We start from the raw sequence: 16344 nt of genomic DNA on the forward strand, positions 1-16344 counted from the left end.
TAAAAGTTTTCTGTGTTAGGTTTGTTCTGTTTTACCAAGTCTCAATTTTTTTTGTTTGAGGTACGTAAGTAAGAAGCCCAAGAAGCCATGCCAACCAACCAGGAGAAGGCACAGTGTGTCCTGTGGTACCATGAGACACGATCACCAACCACGGTGCAGAGACAGTTCCAGACAACATTTGGGAGGACTCCACCTGATGTGAAGAGCATTAAAGCCTGTTATGAGAAGTTCAAGAACACAGGGTCGGTTGCTGACCTTCCGAGGTCTGGTCGACCAAGAATCTCAGCAGACACTGTGGAGGCTGTGCGGCAGTCTTTTTTGAGAAGTCCTAAGAAATCGGTGCGCAGGGCCTCACGTGAATTACAGATGCCAATAAGCTCTATCCATGACATTTTACACAAACGTTTATTGTTTCGTGCTTACAAAGTGCAACTCGTTCAGGCCTTGTTGCCCGACGACGGTACACGTCGATATGAATTTGCGGTCGAAATGCTATCACGTATTGAGGACGATAATGGTTATCTCAGACGAATTGCCTTTTCCGACGAAGCGACATTCTTTGTCAGTGGAGTAGTGAATCGCCATAATGTACGCATTTGGGGTTCAGAACCCCTCAGGGAGGTCAGGGAGTTCACCAGAGGCAGTCCAAAGGTGAATGTTTGGTGCGCGTTATTGCACGGTCGAATTATCGGGCCATTCTTCTTCGCTGAGGATACCATCACATCTGCAGTGTACCTGGATATGTTGCAGCTGTATGCTGTTCCTCAGCTGCTTCAGTATCGCCCCGATGTCGTTTTTCAGCAAGACGGTGCACCACCTCATTGGGGTTTGGACGTCCGTGCCTATTTCGATAGGACATTTCCTGGGCGATGGATTGGTCGTGATGGACCAACAGCTTGGCCTCCACGCTCTCCTGACATAACCCCATTAGACTTCTTTTTATGGGGTTATGTCAAGGATGAGGTCTACCGAACACGTGTACCAGATCTTGAAACCCTGCAGCAACGAATAACCACAGTCGTTGCATCGATCCCTCCAGTGATGTTGGCTAATGTGTGGATGAAGATTGAATATCGCCTAGATGTGCTACGTGCTATCAAGGGTGCTCATGTGGAAGTGTACTGATGTGACCAAAACTTTTATAGTTTGTAAACAATTCAACACCAGTTTCATATTTCTATCTTATTTCTAGCCTGAGTTATCAATTTCTGTAATCAGGGAAGGACTTCTCGGACACCCTGTACGTTAAAATGCGATGAGAAATAGTCAAAATATAAGTCTTGAAAACAAACCCAGCGCAGATAGGAAGACTGCGTAATCGGTCAACTTTGTGAAATTTAGCGGTGTCTGGCAGAATTTTTTATCATTAAATTATTTAGTTTTTATTCTTGTCGTGATTACTTAATAAGAACTACGTTTAATCATTACTTAGTATTGATATGGGAGTTTTCATTGCAGTAGTTCTATGTAGACATGAACAGCTAGTTCCTTTTTTTAAAAACATAAAATTGGTTATTATAATGTATTAAATAACTGTGAACACCTTAACAGTGTAGTGTGCCTTTTAAATTGAAAAATGTCATTCCTTGCAGTTTATTAAGTGTTTTCTACGCGATTCGTGTTCAGAATTCCTGAGGACCTATAAAGATTTCGATAACTTAGAAGATATCTATGAAACTTGTCATTGGAAAAAAATAATTAGTAAACACACTAGTTGACAATGCAGCGGAGTGGCATATACAATGCAGATTGAAGTTTGTTGCCTCAAAACTAAAAAGAGAAATCTCAAAAGAATAGAAAACAAAAAGTAAACAGAAATTAATAGAAAATAATGAACCAAAGCGTAAGAGGAGAAATGAAAGTAGAGAAAACGTAATTCCACCGGTTTATATTTTTTGTAATTCTGGGAAAGGGGTTAGAAGAAACTGTCACTTACATTTGACAAAAATCTTAAGGAAATAGCTTAATAATTACAGTATATATTTCTGCTTTCTTAATATTTCCGGAGGAGACTTGGTAGCAATGGAGGCTACATACCACATACAGTGCTTATGGATGCATAAAAATAGGTACAGAAGTTGGGAAAGGGAGAACAGATCTTTAAATGAAACCGAAAGTCAAGATGATGGTGTTTTAGTCTTGTGTATTTGATCAACTCATAGATCACTTGGAATGTAAAATAGAAAATGTTCATTTCATTTTCAATTTGTCAGAGCTGCACAGTCTATGTAAGTTGAGAGCGGTAGGTTTATCAAAAGCAATGAAGAAAACAAGACTAAAGAACAAAATCCTCTTTCATTTTATTTCTAATTGTACTAAACAGTAATGGCAAAATGTTATTGGTATTTAAAGAAAGGACACTAGAAATTACTCGAAGATTTCATTTCTAAACGATCAAATGAACAGGAGATTTTTGCCTTCTCAATGTGTTCAAAGTCTTTAAGAAGAAACATGATAAACTGGGAGTGTCAAACATTTTCAGGATACTTTACAGAAAACAGTCAAGATGAAAGTGTTCCAGAAAATCTAAAGAATTTCGGTCAATTGCTACTGTATGGATCTAACAGAAGAAATTTCTATAACATATTCTCAAACTGCTCTAACAATTAATATATTTTAATTTTAAGAACAGAAGATTAGCACCACGAAAAAAAGGCACAACATATCTCATGAACCACCGCTCCCACTGTTTGTTGATCTACAGGTACACACTCTTACTTGCTAGAAAAAGATTGTCAGTAATTTACATAATTTAGACATTTTTGTAACATATAATCGTGATATCCTAATTGAAGACACTAGTTAACAAAGGTTTTGTTACATAAAAGGAAATACCTGTTCTTAAAGGAACTTTTTGCGCTGAATTCGAATATGCACTCGGTTTTTCTCCATCACGTACAGTTTTCCCGTAACAGAGGGATTTTCGGGAAAATCCCTCACAAATTTCCCTTTTCGTTTATTTTACACCCCAAGATCTTGTCCCCTTGCATATACTAACATAGAAATTATACCTAAGTATACTTTGATTCATATTTAACAAACCCTCCAAGTTTCGTAATAATCGCTTCATTCTTTCTACAGAAATAAATATGTTTGTATGTATACTGTGTGTACTGTTTATTGCACCTTATAGTAATGCTTTCAGATCTCTTAAGTTGAGGTAAAACGTTTTGCTTTATTACCACAAACACATATATAAAATATAATACAATATATTTTACAAGTGTGACAATTTACAATAAACAATAATACAAATGTACCAAAAGGTCATGAAAAGACAATCAAAACTATCACAATATATGAAACTTCCATTGGGTTACAAAAACGTACACTACTTCCTTCTTTTGTAAGAAATGTTGCATTCTCTAACAAGACCCCAACAATAGTCCCCCATCATTGAAGGATCCCATCGTCCCTGGTACCTTTTCTCCATTGCCATTATATCTTGGTGGAATCTTTCCCCCTGTTCGTCGCTGAGAGCACCTAGGTTAGCAGGAAAGAAGCTGAGGTAGGAGTGCAAAAAGTGGATTTTTAAAGACATCCTACAACCCAACTCTTTGTATTTCTGTATCATGTCCTGTACGATTTCTGTATAACTCTCAGCTTTGTTATTGCCCAGAAAGTTGCGCACAACACACTTAAATGCTGTCCAGGCAGCTAGCTCAGCACTGTTTAACTCGCTGTCAAAGCTATCATCAAGCATTAATTTCCTAATTTGGGGACCAATAAACACTCCCGCTGAAATCTTAGCATCACTCAGGTTAGGGAACTTATCTCGCAAATACTTGAAACCTTCACCAGATGTGTCCATGGCTTTGACAAAGTGTTTCATAAGTCCTAACTTGATTTGAAGTGGAGGTAGTAATATCTTATTAGGATCTACCAAGGAGCGTATTGACGTTGCATTCTCCAGGTACGTAATTCACTCTAGGTTCCCATTCCTTCACTTCATAATGTTTGTCATCAGCTCGGCTATCCCATAAATATAAAAAACATTGGTACTTCGTGTAACCGCACTGCAGTCCTAATAAAATACCAACTACCTTGAGATCACAACATATTTGCCAACAATGGTCCTTGTAATTTATAAGATTTAGCAAAGTTGACATGGTGTCATAGGATTCCTTAATCTTCACTGAGTGCGCAAGTGGTATAGAAGGTTTTTTATTTCCATTATGTAAAAGGACAGCTTTAAGGCTGACCTTTGATGCGTCGATAAATAACCTCCATTCTTCTGGAACGTAAGGAATTCCTAGCTCCGCCATCAACCCATTTATATCCGTACATACGCACACATTATCTTGCATTGAGAAATAGCTTGAAAATTGAACATGCCTTTTCCTGTACACTGATATGTTCGTTTCTGCATCCAATAAGTTCCACTGCTGGAGCCTTGATCCCAGAAGTTCCGCCTCTTGTTTTGTCAGGTGCAAATCACGGACTAGGTCATTAAGTTCACATTGCCGGATGAAATGTGGCTCGCGAACACAGTCAGGGATGAACGTTGGATCCTTGGATGTACATGTTGATGTCGATGGTTCATCAAGGTCATGATCATCATCAGAGTCTTTTGGCCATATCTCTTCCCAGTTGGTAGGGGGCTCGGGAAGTGGAAGTTCATCCCCGTGCGGAATAGGTCTAATTGCGGATTTAACGTTGGGATAACTTATTGCGTATTTACTTTTTTTAGAATGTCCCTTAACTACTGTGAGACAAAAATAACAATCATCCAGATGGTTGGTGGGTTCTCTCCACACCATTGGTACAGCAAATTTCATGAACCTCCGTTTCCCTTTGGCCCATGCAAGTAAAGTGACGTAGCACGACGTACAAATTATGTTGGGTGCCCAAGTTTTGTCCTGGTCTCCCACACGACATCCGAAATATATATAATATGCTAGTTTCACCGATGGCGTAATGGATCTACACTGTCCTTTAACTACAAACTGGCCACACACATAACAAAAACTATTTGGTGAGTTAACACACGAACGCCGTCCTCTTGACGCCATTGTACTGATCACAAACTAAACTTCTGGTCTTAGTTGGGTATAGTGCCGTTAAGATCAAACATGAAAGCACTCTTAGCAGCAAAGACAACTTTGAAAGTGAAATAGTGTTAAACCACACGTCAATATAAAAATGTACAAAACTCCCTCACCAGGCGTCAAGAACACAAGAAAGAAAGAAATGCGCGGGGGGAGGGGGGAAACGATACCGTAGTGGAAAATTCAGACTGCATTAGTTCATTGTTGTCAACAATGAGTCTGTATTCCATTCTTTCTTTCTTTTGCATTCTGTTACATTTGATAACAAATATTGATAACCATTTCATGAACAAAACGAAAAAACTTGGAGAATTGTATATACTGTACGTTTAAAAAAATATATACGTTGGAAGTACATTCTATTTTTATACACGTTTCTAATTTACAGAGAGCAATACAAGTGTGTTGTTGACTATTGTAAATATTCATTTTTATGTCTGTGTTTGTAGTAATAAAGCAAATCGTTTTTACCCCAACTCAGGAGATCTGAAAGCATTACTATCAGGTGCAATAAACAGTGCACACAGTATACATACAAATATATTTATTTCTCTAGAAAGAACAAAGTGATTTTTACGAAACTTTTAGGGTTTATTAAATATAAATCAAGGTATACTTAGGTATAATTTCTATGTTACTATATGTAAGGGGACAGGAGCTAGGGGAATAAAATATCTGAAAAAGGGAAATTTTTGAGGGAATTTCTCGAAAATCCCTCTGTTACGGGAAAACTGTACGTGATGGAGAGAAACCGAGTGCATATTCGAATTCAGCGCAAACGTTCCTTTAAGATCAGGTGATTTTTCTCATGTAACAAACAAAAAGTTTAAATTTGTTAACTAGTGAGATCAGATAGCAGCAGTGACATGCAGACGTTACAAATTAGAGGATCTTGTCTGCCCCTTTCCATTAATGACTAATGTGTACACCATCGGTACATTGGACAATTTAGACCACAACACATCATCAACTACTTCGACAGGATCTTTCCATGGAACAAGTATTAGCGTATTCCAATTGCCTTCCGATTCCAATCCTGGTTTACCCCCAATGCGAATTGAAGTTTCTTCATCAGCAGAAGATTACTTATTACCAGATATTTATGCAATTGTGTCATCAGTATCATCATGTGATTTTGACAAACTGCAAGTTCCTATTACTGTTCAAGAACCAATACGGTCAGGGCTCGAAGAAGCACTTTAGACAGAGAGGCAGTGGATTGAAAAAAATTCTCTGAAATGAATTCTCTAGGTGAAAATAAATGCTTGTGAGCAGAGTATAATTTGACTCAATCAGGAAGTGTACGTTCTACTAAAGGTACCAATATCATGTTGCCAATTTTTACTGAAAAGCGACGTCTCTTTCAATGGTGAAGCATGATATGACTATCATAAAGAAAATTATTGATCGATGTAATCATAATCAAGTACAGGTTATTTTCCTTGACCAACCTCTCTTTGCAATAGCAAAATACATAAAGTGGAGATGGTCCGATTCATACTGTGGAGAAGTTCTATCGTTATGTTTGGTGGACTACACATAGAAATGGCCCTTTGAAGAGTGTTAGACCACATACTAAATGGTACTGGATGGACATCGTCCTTAGCTGAGACCGGAGTAGCAGGTTCAGAGTCAGCTGATTCATTCCTGGACTGCTCACACCTAACCAGAACCAGAAGAGCACAGCAGAAACCAGCTGTAGTTCTAGGCTTTCTTCAAATGGCAGAGTTTCATACAGAACAAGAGTCCAGAAACTGTAAACAAGAATTCCGACGGTGGCGGGAAGGAATGATATAGAAAAGATCTATGTTTTCATATTGGGATCTTGTACTGGAATTGGCACTTCTAATTTTGATATTTGTTAGAGCTCACCGACAAAGTAACTTCCTATTACATGTAACAGTGTTGGAGCGTCTTCTGCCTCTATCTGTGCATCTCAGGGACATAAAGAGTATAATAAAGGAACGGCAGAATTTAAAAAGAACTGAGTGTTTCCAAAGACTAACCAAAAGTTTTGTTTCATGCCGTTCGACACATTGAGGAAATAATTAACGAAAATTATGTTGGAAGTGATGTAAGATTTAAGAATCTTTGTCAAACATTGCATGACACAATTTCTGCCGCAGGAAATCCTATTTTAGATACGTAACAGGTAATGAATCTATCATCACATGCATATGCCTTACAGGATCTTCAAAATCTGTTGCAGGCATCAGTGATTGGTAAAAACCAATATGAAGATTTTGTTGACTCGGCGTTTGTAAAACAAAACAAGTCAATTTAGTCTCCCATAAAAAGGAATAGTTTTTTTTTTTTTTTTTTTGAGAAAACTTAAAGAAGGGTAGGAGATCATCTGGACAGAAGATAGATGAATTGAGAAATGATTACAGTTTGTTCAGTGGGTTGTATATGTCATGCAAACCGCGTGAGGGTGATCTGCAACTCTTTTTCTCATGAAAATCGTAGTTGGCTATCATCATTGATCACGAGAAACGTTTACTGTCGTCAAACAAGTCTGAACTACTGAATATTTTCAAGTCCAGAAAACTTCGGCTGGGTGAAAGAAGGTGGATCGTGGAAGCCCTTATGGATGGCCAAACCAGAAGTTTCTAAAAGTTCAAGAAAATTGCTAAAGTATGGCTGCAAAGCTCTTCCTCTTTGCTCAAAACAGTGAGTATGTTCAACGAATGGTGTTCAATATACAGATCTTTGCTGCTGCGGAAGCTCCTGTGATGAATAGCAATGTGACTAAGAAGTATTTTTTCTTTGTGGAATAGGCGATTGGATGTTATCAATTTTTGTCACTTTGTTAGCATTTTGATTTGGAATATTCAGTTTTTCAGTAGCTATTTATTGTTTGAAAGAGTTAAATTTAAAAATTGACATATATGCAAACACGTATTTATGATGTGGCTTTTTAGTATCTTACATAATATTGACAACCCGCTCAATTCGTGCCTAAATTTGGGGATGCAGAATTGAATTGAGCTGAGCGCCTTCCACTCACCATCTAGAATGAGTGGGCAAGTTCTCTGATTCATATGCGAGAGGTTTATAGTTCAACACATAACAATTGGGGATTGAGTTCGAATGATAACACATTGATTTCAATGATTCAATAACAACTGTATTTCTTATTCAATGAAATGTAATGAGTATGAATGTTGTGAATTTAGTACGGATATTCGGAAACTTTGCCAGACGAGTATCGCGTATCGAGCATTGAGCGATTGAATCCTGAATAGGAGAAACACATACCTTTTGGTTCTCTTCCAAACGATGTTCGCTGATGACCTCGGTGTTGACGAGTTGATTCCAGTATCGCCAAGTTGATACTTCTATGGACTATGGACAGGCGTCGCTGCTTAGCATTGAATCTGCTCTCGCTCCCAATGCTCTGATTAAACTAACGATGGCAGTTAGTCTTCCTTCGATGTCGTGGTTAAACTCATACGGTGAATATCGAAAACTCAAACTACTTAGATAAATCGTAGAACTTCTTTAATAAAAGACTGGAGCTTCTGTAAGAGCTGAAGCTTCCATCAAGATCGCGATGACTTCTCTAAAGAGCAATCGATTCTCTATCTCTAGAATCCTCGGTTCTCCATCCAATAGAACTCACGGTTCTCTATCCAGAAGACCTCCTGTCTCTTGGTTTTGTTCAACTCCTCAGTTCTGGAATTCTCCGGCGTCGTCTGCTGCTAGGCACGTGTGACCTCCTTTCATTTGGAAAAACAAATTCTTTCCTCGTGTCAAGACTCAAAACCTGCAACACTCGACACACTCCGATTTCCCGATTCTAGGCAATTTCCTCATATCCGTGAATGTGTGAAATGTTCACAAACATATTACAATTACGCTTCATGATTTACAGAATGTCATTTATGTAGGAGTTAACGCATTACATACATTGTCTTCCTGCATTCGCAGACTCTCCATTGTGCATTTTTGTTTACTAGATCTTGCTGACAATTAAATAATACAAGTCTATCAGCTTGCGTTAATCTCGATTCTTAATAGTTGTTTACCTTCACCTCATGATTTCATAAAACCCGATATCCATAAAATAAATAAAAATTGATCAATAAAATAAAATTATTATACATGAAATTCTGATTAAATTCGGGTACTGCCACAATATAATTTATATGAACAGTATAATGATCATTTAATAACAATAGTAATAATGTAAATAATATTGATTTGAATAACAATTCAGAAAAGTGGAGAAAAAATATTAATTTGCCAGGTTCCGAGCATGCTTATTATCACATAACACCAAGTTTCGTCTAGTTGACTCTCTGCACACTCCTTGTATTCTATTGTACTGATTTCTTAATTTAACTATATTTCAGTTATTTTTCATCGCATTTTAACGTATTATACATCAAATTGAAGCTCTTTATACGCTCTTTCAAATGTTATAGGGTACTTGATTTCATAAAATGGACCATTTTGGAGAAAAATTCATTTATATGTAAATATGTTTCATAAAATCTTAAATATTTCTATTTTTCTCGTTTTTATCATATTTCCTTGTCTTCATTACTGTTATAATCGATTACATTCGGGCTTAACTTATAATTTAGAAAAAGAATCATCAAAATCGGACCATTAGTTACCGAGATAATGATCTTTTAAGAGAACATTACATAAAATCCAATATGACGGCATATTTCAAAATGGCGGCCAGAAAATTTTGGCACCCGACCCTAAAACGAATTGAATACCGAAATACTTTCAGTCTGCCAAGTTTGATACTTGTGTCCGGTCTGTCACGATCCGAGCCATTTTTGTTGTTAAGAGACCAGACTAAACCGCTTAACCACGATTGAGATCTTTATGAAGAAATGAATATGTCCCAATAATGAACAAAAATTATATGATCTAACCATAAGATGCACCACAAAGTTATGCTAAAGATAAGATAAGGTTATCTTCTGTTCCTTGAGCGATTCTAGAACTAATGGAAAGGAAGGAGACAGAACTCTTACTTTCGAAATGATTTATAAATACGAATAGTAAGATTGGATATGTGGTAACTGAAGAATAATTTCAGATCGAAAGTTCCAGGATTTAGTTGGACGTATACAAGGTAATAAAGTGTTGGAACGAAATATCGGTATAATTTGACAGTGTCGTTATCTCTGAATGAAAATTTTTAAGAGACTAGTTATTTCCGTTGGCATCCTGTTAGAGGGTTACGCGCTATTTAGTCAAGTGGAATCTAGTAATATACGAAATGGGTATTGATTTCTTTTTATCGAACTATATATTTTTTGAGGAGCCTGAGTCTAATTTTCTTTTAAAAAGTACTATTATTATCAGTCAACTTCTATTTTCTAGATCAAAGTTTGTAAGAATATTTGTAACTTTATAAATTAATGTTAAACCTTTAAGTTATTATCAAATCGTCTAGTTCTCAACAAGAGAAATCCTTGCTGCTATCTAGTGAGTTCATTGAGAACATTATTGTATATTTCGTACTATGTATCGTCAAGTCTAAATCAAAAGGAACCACTATAATTGTTATTTTAATAAAATATGCAAAGTTAAATTAGAATTTTGCGCAGACTGAGGTCGTCATTACGTACCAGAACTGTTGTCACACTTGGTACAATTGTACCAAATTCAGCCCTTTTTGTCATTGATCAGCACGTTGGTACCACGCTGGCATTTTCGGCCCCTGTTGTGAAAAAGTTGGTACAATTCTACCCAATTCAGCACCATTTAACAAATACTTGTCACATTTTCAAAAGTGTCAGTAAGACTTTTCCTACATCTCACGTTACTCATACTGTGTGATGTCATGAGGAGCGAACTCGGAGATTATTGATTTGTTTCTTGTTTTATATATATATATTTTCATATATGGCCATAATACCGTTTTGGTTTAATGGTCACTTTGAAATAGAGGCGCGTTTGGTTTTCTTGAAATACATCCCGAAGATGATAACTGTTTTCTCTTTTAATTTGCGGCCTGTGTTATACTTCCTACGTGCGAGCAAAGTTTCATCCACTTCCACGGTTGTTTGGGATCCTCCCAGCGGCGTAACAATAGGGTAGGCAGGGTAGGCATTGCCTACGGGCGCAGGACGTTTCGGTATATTAGAGGGGATCCCAGGTTTTTAATAAAAAAGAAACAAATTATATAAATGGAGCATCGAGTTTTCGTGGTCTTCACTTTCAAACATGCAGGAATAAAAATTCCTTCCCCCTCTCTCGCAGTTTATTACATTTGTGTGTCAAATTATTGGCATTACTGTAAACTCGTCGAGGTTATAGCACTGTATGATTAAAAAATTAATCCTCCTGGTAGTTAATCATTACCGTATTAATATGATACCAATCCTATATTACATGTACTGAGCTTACTAACTATAAATAAAATTTCCCTACGCAACAGGCTTTCAACAATAACGATAAATTCTCCAAGCACCAAAGGTTGGGCAAACCGGGCAACTGCTCGGGACGCTAACGTCAGGGGCGCCCAAACGAGCACCCCAAAATAAATTTACAAACATATTTTCTAACATCACTGTAATAAAATGTAAAATGTAGGCTAGGACTAGGTGGGGGGGAGGGCAAAGACTCATTGGCAGGGTGAAAATTTTGCCTTCGTCCGCTCCTGATGTTGACTGAGATGTAGTGTTAAATGGATAAGAACGATACTAACCTATTTAGGCTGTAATCTCAACATTATTGGAGAGCTGATCTTAAATATCGATTGCAATATTACTTACAGTATTTTTGTATACGTGAGACTTTTTTTTTTCTTTTTGCAGTTAGCAAAATTTTAGCCCTGTTTTAGCGGAAAGAAAAATCTCATATTGGCAACACTGCCCAAAACTAGTCAAATGTGGGATGTGGCGCATACGCGTAAGTTACAGATGGTCATACATTGGTCTATTAAATGGGTGAGGGGGCGCCACTAGATATTTTGCTTAGGAGCGCCAAAGGCCATTGTTACGCCACTGGGTCCTGCTATTTGGATGTTTTTAAAAATAATTTTTAAAAAGAGCACTTTCTTGATTTGGACTTGGGAGAGGAGGGAGTGTTCTAGAACTTTACCTCTTTTAGTTTCGTGTTAAAGAATCATGTATTACACTGATATAAAACAATGAATTCAGCCCTTTTTGTTTCAATTTGGTACTATTTTTCAGCCCATTCCAGAGCGAGGATTGTGGCAACACTGCGTACCAGTCATCAGAAAAATTGCGGTTGCGTTGACATAAACTGTTAGGAAAAAATATTCTTGACCGATAAAAAGACATCATTTAAGTCGGAATTTATAAATAAACTTCTCTCACACCATTTTCATTTATCAAGAGAAATAGTAATGAATATATACCTCATTCTGTGAATACTTCTATTTCTGACCACCGGAGGCGGAGGTATAGTCTACCGATCATTGCCAGTTCTGCCCTACTGTCTCCGTATTGTTCTGCGACATACAGAACGATAATTTTAATAATTTGCTACTTGTGCTACGAGGCTTATTTTTGTCTTCTTCGACGATTTTATCTTTTATACGTCCTGTGTATGCGCATTTTTAATCACAAGAACTGTATTTAACCTCCCATAATAATAAAACTAATGCTAAAAAATGATGTGATGAACATAGCACAATAGTAACCACCACAAGCTCTCGTGGCCAGGTACTAAACAAAAGAATCCTCGCATCAGAGGTGAGGAATTTATAAATGCCTGTAGACAATTTATAAAAAGTGTTCGTGGAATGAATACAGTAGGAAGGAAGTTGCTATAAAACCGTCAGATCATCCATGAACTCCGATATTGCATCATAAATTCACGTGCTCTAGATTGATCTAGATGCTCTTTGAAAATTTGGAAATTCTACCAAAAATTCGCCATGATGACTCTGCTTTCCATACAAAAGTTGTAAGTAGGTTTCTGGAATATTACGGGAGTAGATTTCCACACAAATTTATTCCTATATTTTATTTTAATCGTAACTTTACTCGTGATTTACCAGGAAATTAATGTGTGATATTGCAATTCCTAAAAATAGTCAATAGCACTCATGAAACAAATGTTAAATGTGCACACGCTTCGTGAACATTGGTAGTTTTCATTATCATTAAAAAGTTTATATCTTCCAGATGAAGAGCACGGATTTGGACCTCCCATGAGACAAGAAGTTGTCACCGAAAATGGATTGTCAAATACGATGCTCCACCCGTATGGAAATGTTCATGGTAAGCCTTGTTTGATCAAATCACTGTTTTCAGATAATACAGAAATATTTTATTTGATAATACTGATAATTCCTATTTCCTTTAAAGCATACCAGATGTTAAACTTTCACAACCCACTTGTTACTAAGTACAATCATTACTTTATCTGAAATTTCCCTATGGTAACTTTTGTTAAAACAACCTCTACTCACTGGTGTAGTCAATATCCAAGGTGGAACATCACCATCAAGTAGCAAATATAGAGATAGCCATAAAATTAAATCTCCTATGAAACTGTTATGAACATGAAGTTAGAATGGATATACTGCACATTGGTCACAATGGGCAGGTAGTTAGCACATAAAACTTCGTCATAAGGTAAAATTATTTTCACCCCTACTCTGGAACTCGTCGGTCGGAAATGTAAGAAGAACTTTGTCTTTACACAAAACCGGAGACTTTTGGCTACAGTGAGCCTCTGAATTGTTGGTCATCAGGTAGAAGAAAAAACCTAACGGGGCTTGATGTGGAAGGGTGCCCTATACTAAAAACTGGTTCATAAGACAAGATTTTTGCGGGTTTTTAGCCCCAGAAGACGAGATTCAAAAGTCGAAAAAGAACCAAAATTTACGTCATAAGGTACAAGAAAATTTCTTTCGCCGTCTTGTTTCTTTCCGCATGCCAATCACCAAAACACTTCAAAATTCCCAAGGACAAGCTTTTCTGAAGAAAGCCAAAAATTACGTCATAAGGTACAAGGAAAATCTTAACGATGTTTGTTGTGGAAGGATATCGTAATGTAAATAAATTTGATTACAAGTTGCGAAGTCATATTCATAATTTCTACTCGTGCCTTCCGTAATTCACGTGATCTCATGGCGACGCGTACCTTGACCCTGTGTCAAACAATGTCAGTTTACCTTTGCCCTTACCAAAAATGTCTTTATAATACTGCCACCTTACCAGTAAGTCACCCTTGATAGGTACCAATTACTAGGTAGTAATTATCTTACCAGTAAATAACATAAATCTACGTCTGTAGCAGTCATTTTAAAATATTTAATTAGTGTATTAATACACAACGTGGAAACGTAATTGCTACCTAGAATTAATCATAAAACAAAATGAATACTTTTATAATATTCTGATCCAAAAGTGGATATTTTTCAAATCACTGTTTGGTTTTAAAAAAATGTTATCTTACAAAGTTAAATTATTTTATATTTTAGACACTAACAGTACGTGATGTTCGAATTTGTCCCTGTTTCGACGCCAATCATTGGAAGGATAATATTATTGGTCAAGGTGTCTCCATTGGTAAAGATAATCTCACTTCGGGAACTTCGGGAACCTAAAATAAAAGAAAAACACACAAAGGGTACACTGAATGGTGGAAATGTTGGGCATTTTCAATACTGATAATACAGAGGAAAAGACTGCAGATGCAAATGTTAAATATGGAGAGGCTGAAATTTCTTCTCTGCAAACTGGTAAATGCTATAAGTACAACGATAAAGAGGGTGAATTAAATGCCAATAAACATGTAAAATCAATTTGGATATCTTACCTGGATAATGAATTATTTCCAGAAAATGATATATGGAAATAGAACACATGAATACTATCAAACATTAAGCACGATATAATGATGTATAAATGATTAAAATAATTTTGCTTTGCTATTATTAAGCCATTTCACTGGTACTATGACACTTCGAATTGATATTACTTAAACCTACTGATATTCGCTTCATAAGTAGGATGGAGTGTTAATCAGTGTACCACTAGTGTGGGAAGAACTGATGAATTTTCAAGACTGTGACGAATTCCACTTCTTGCCACGATCATTATATTAGCTCTTCAAGGGGCTAAAAGACTGGTGGTTGGATTACCATAACTGTTTAATACCATGTAGTTGATGAATAACTTAGGAAACGATTTATGTTTACTTTTTAAAATTACAATTCTCGCTTTAGCACATTTTACTAAAACATTTATGTATAAAATATAAACGTTGAACACTACTGCACTACATTAAATACATGGAGAACGATCAGCCTTCTTGAAGGCCCGAAGCTACTCCACGATTTAAAGATAAGCTCGTCTGTTCATTTCCATATTCCACGTGTTGTTTAGTCCAACGTACTAACTACTATCTAATATTGTCAACTCACTTTATGATTATAGCTTCAAAGCTCTAATGTCCTTTATATGATTTTATAACTAAAGTTATTAAACTCTCCTTCACTGCCAGAAGGGTACAACTTTAGAGAAATGTAGTCCATCAGCTCATTGTTAATTAGAATAGCTTTATAATACTAAGATTAGTACGCCTTTGTAGGATGATAGAATTATGCTATTTATTTTTACATCTATTTCTGTAGTTACCTCCAATATGATTTTTTGTCAATAAAACAACTAATGAATAAAAGTATGTCACGCCCTTCGACGAACAGTATAGGCATTTTATCCTCAATCCTTCTTCTCTCCTGATATAAAGGGCATAACGCTTTGGGGGAGCTTCATGGTAAAATAAATAAAAAGAATGATAGGCTCTCAACTCTTCGAAGTATACCAGTTGTATCAAGTCTAAACTTCGATTGAACTGATTTCTAGACGTAACCAGGTAACCATAGCTACGGACGTAGGAGTGCAGACGATTTCACCGATGCGATGACGTATTTTTGGCTTTAGTATAATATTTTTATATAATTATTTTACACGTTTCTTCATCTCAATTACTTATAGTATTGATTCACTACAGCGATCTTACGAATATGGAATTTGATACAAGAAAAACAACATTCTCAGCTTCTAGCTGAACTGGCGCTATTAAGAATACTGATAAACGCAAAACAGCAAGGAATTCAGGACGGGTATTCAATCTCGTTCACGGTCATTCTCTTAAACGCATAACACTCGTAGTCAATAAAAATTGCCATCGCAAGAATGGACCACTTATCCTGTCCAATCTGTGACCTGTGCAATCTTTGTCAATCCAGGTAGAAGTACAGTATCCGGACCACAAGCAGGATTCTTTCAACCTAAACGAGATTTTAAAATCAACTATGATTATTTGTAAACTCACTTGTTATGAT

The 16344-nt window shown here is 36.6% G+C and overlaps 1 protein-coding gene across 3 annotated transcripts in view; it reads left to right on the forward strand.

Moving 5' to 3' along the window:
- The window catches only part of LOC145679883 (uncharacterized), a 140724-nt gene that overhangs the window by 58723 nt on the left and 65657 nt on the right, over positions 1-16344 (forward strand). For all 3 annotated transcript variants that reach the window (XM_081750393.1, XM_081750395.1, XM_081750394.1), the window contains exon 6: positions 13172-13267. In XM_081750393.1, the coding sequence (XP_081606519.1) occupies positions 13172-13267 (96 nt within the window). The remainder of the gene's footprint in view (positions 1-13171; positions 13268-16344) is intronic.

This window comes from Thermobia domestica, chromosome 2 (assembly GCF_964235325.1).
Source record: "Thermobia domestica chromosome 2, izTheDome1.hap1.1, whole genome shotgun sequence".
Lineage (NCBI taxonomy): Eukaryota > Metazoa > Arthropoda > Insecta > Zygentoma > Lepismatidae > Thermobia > Thermobia domestica.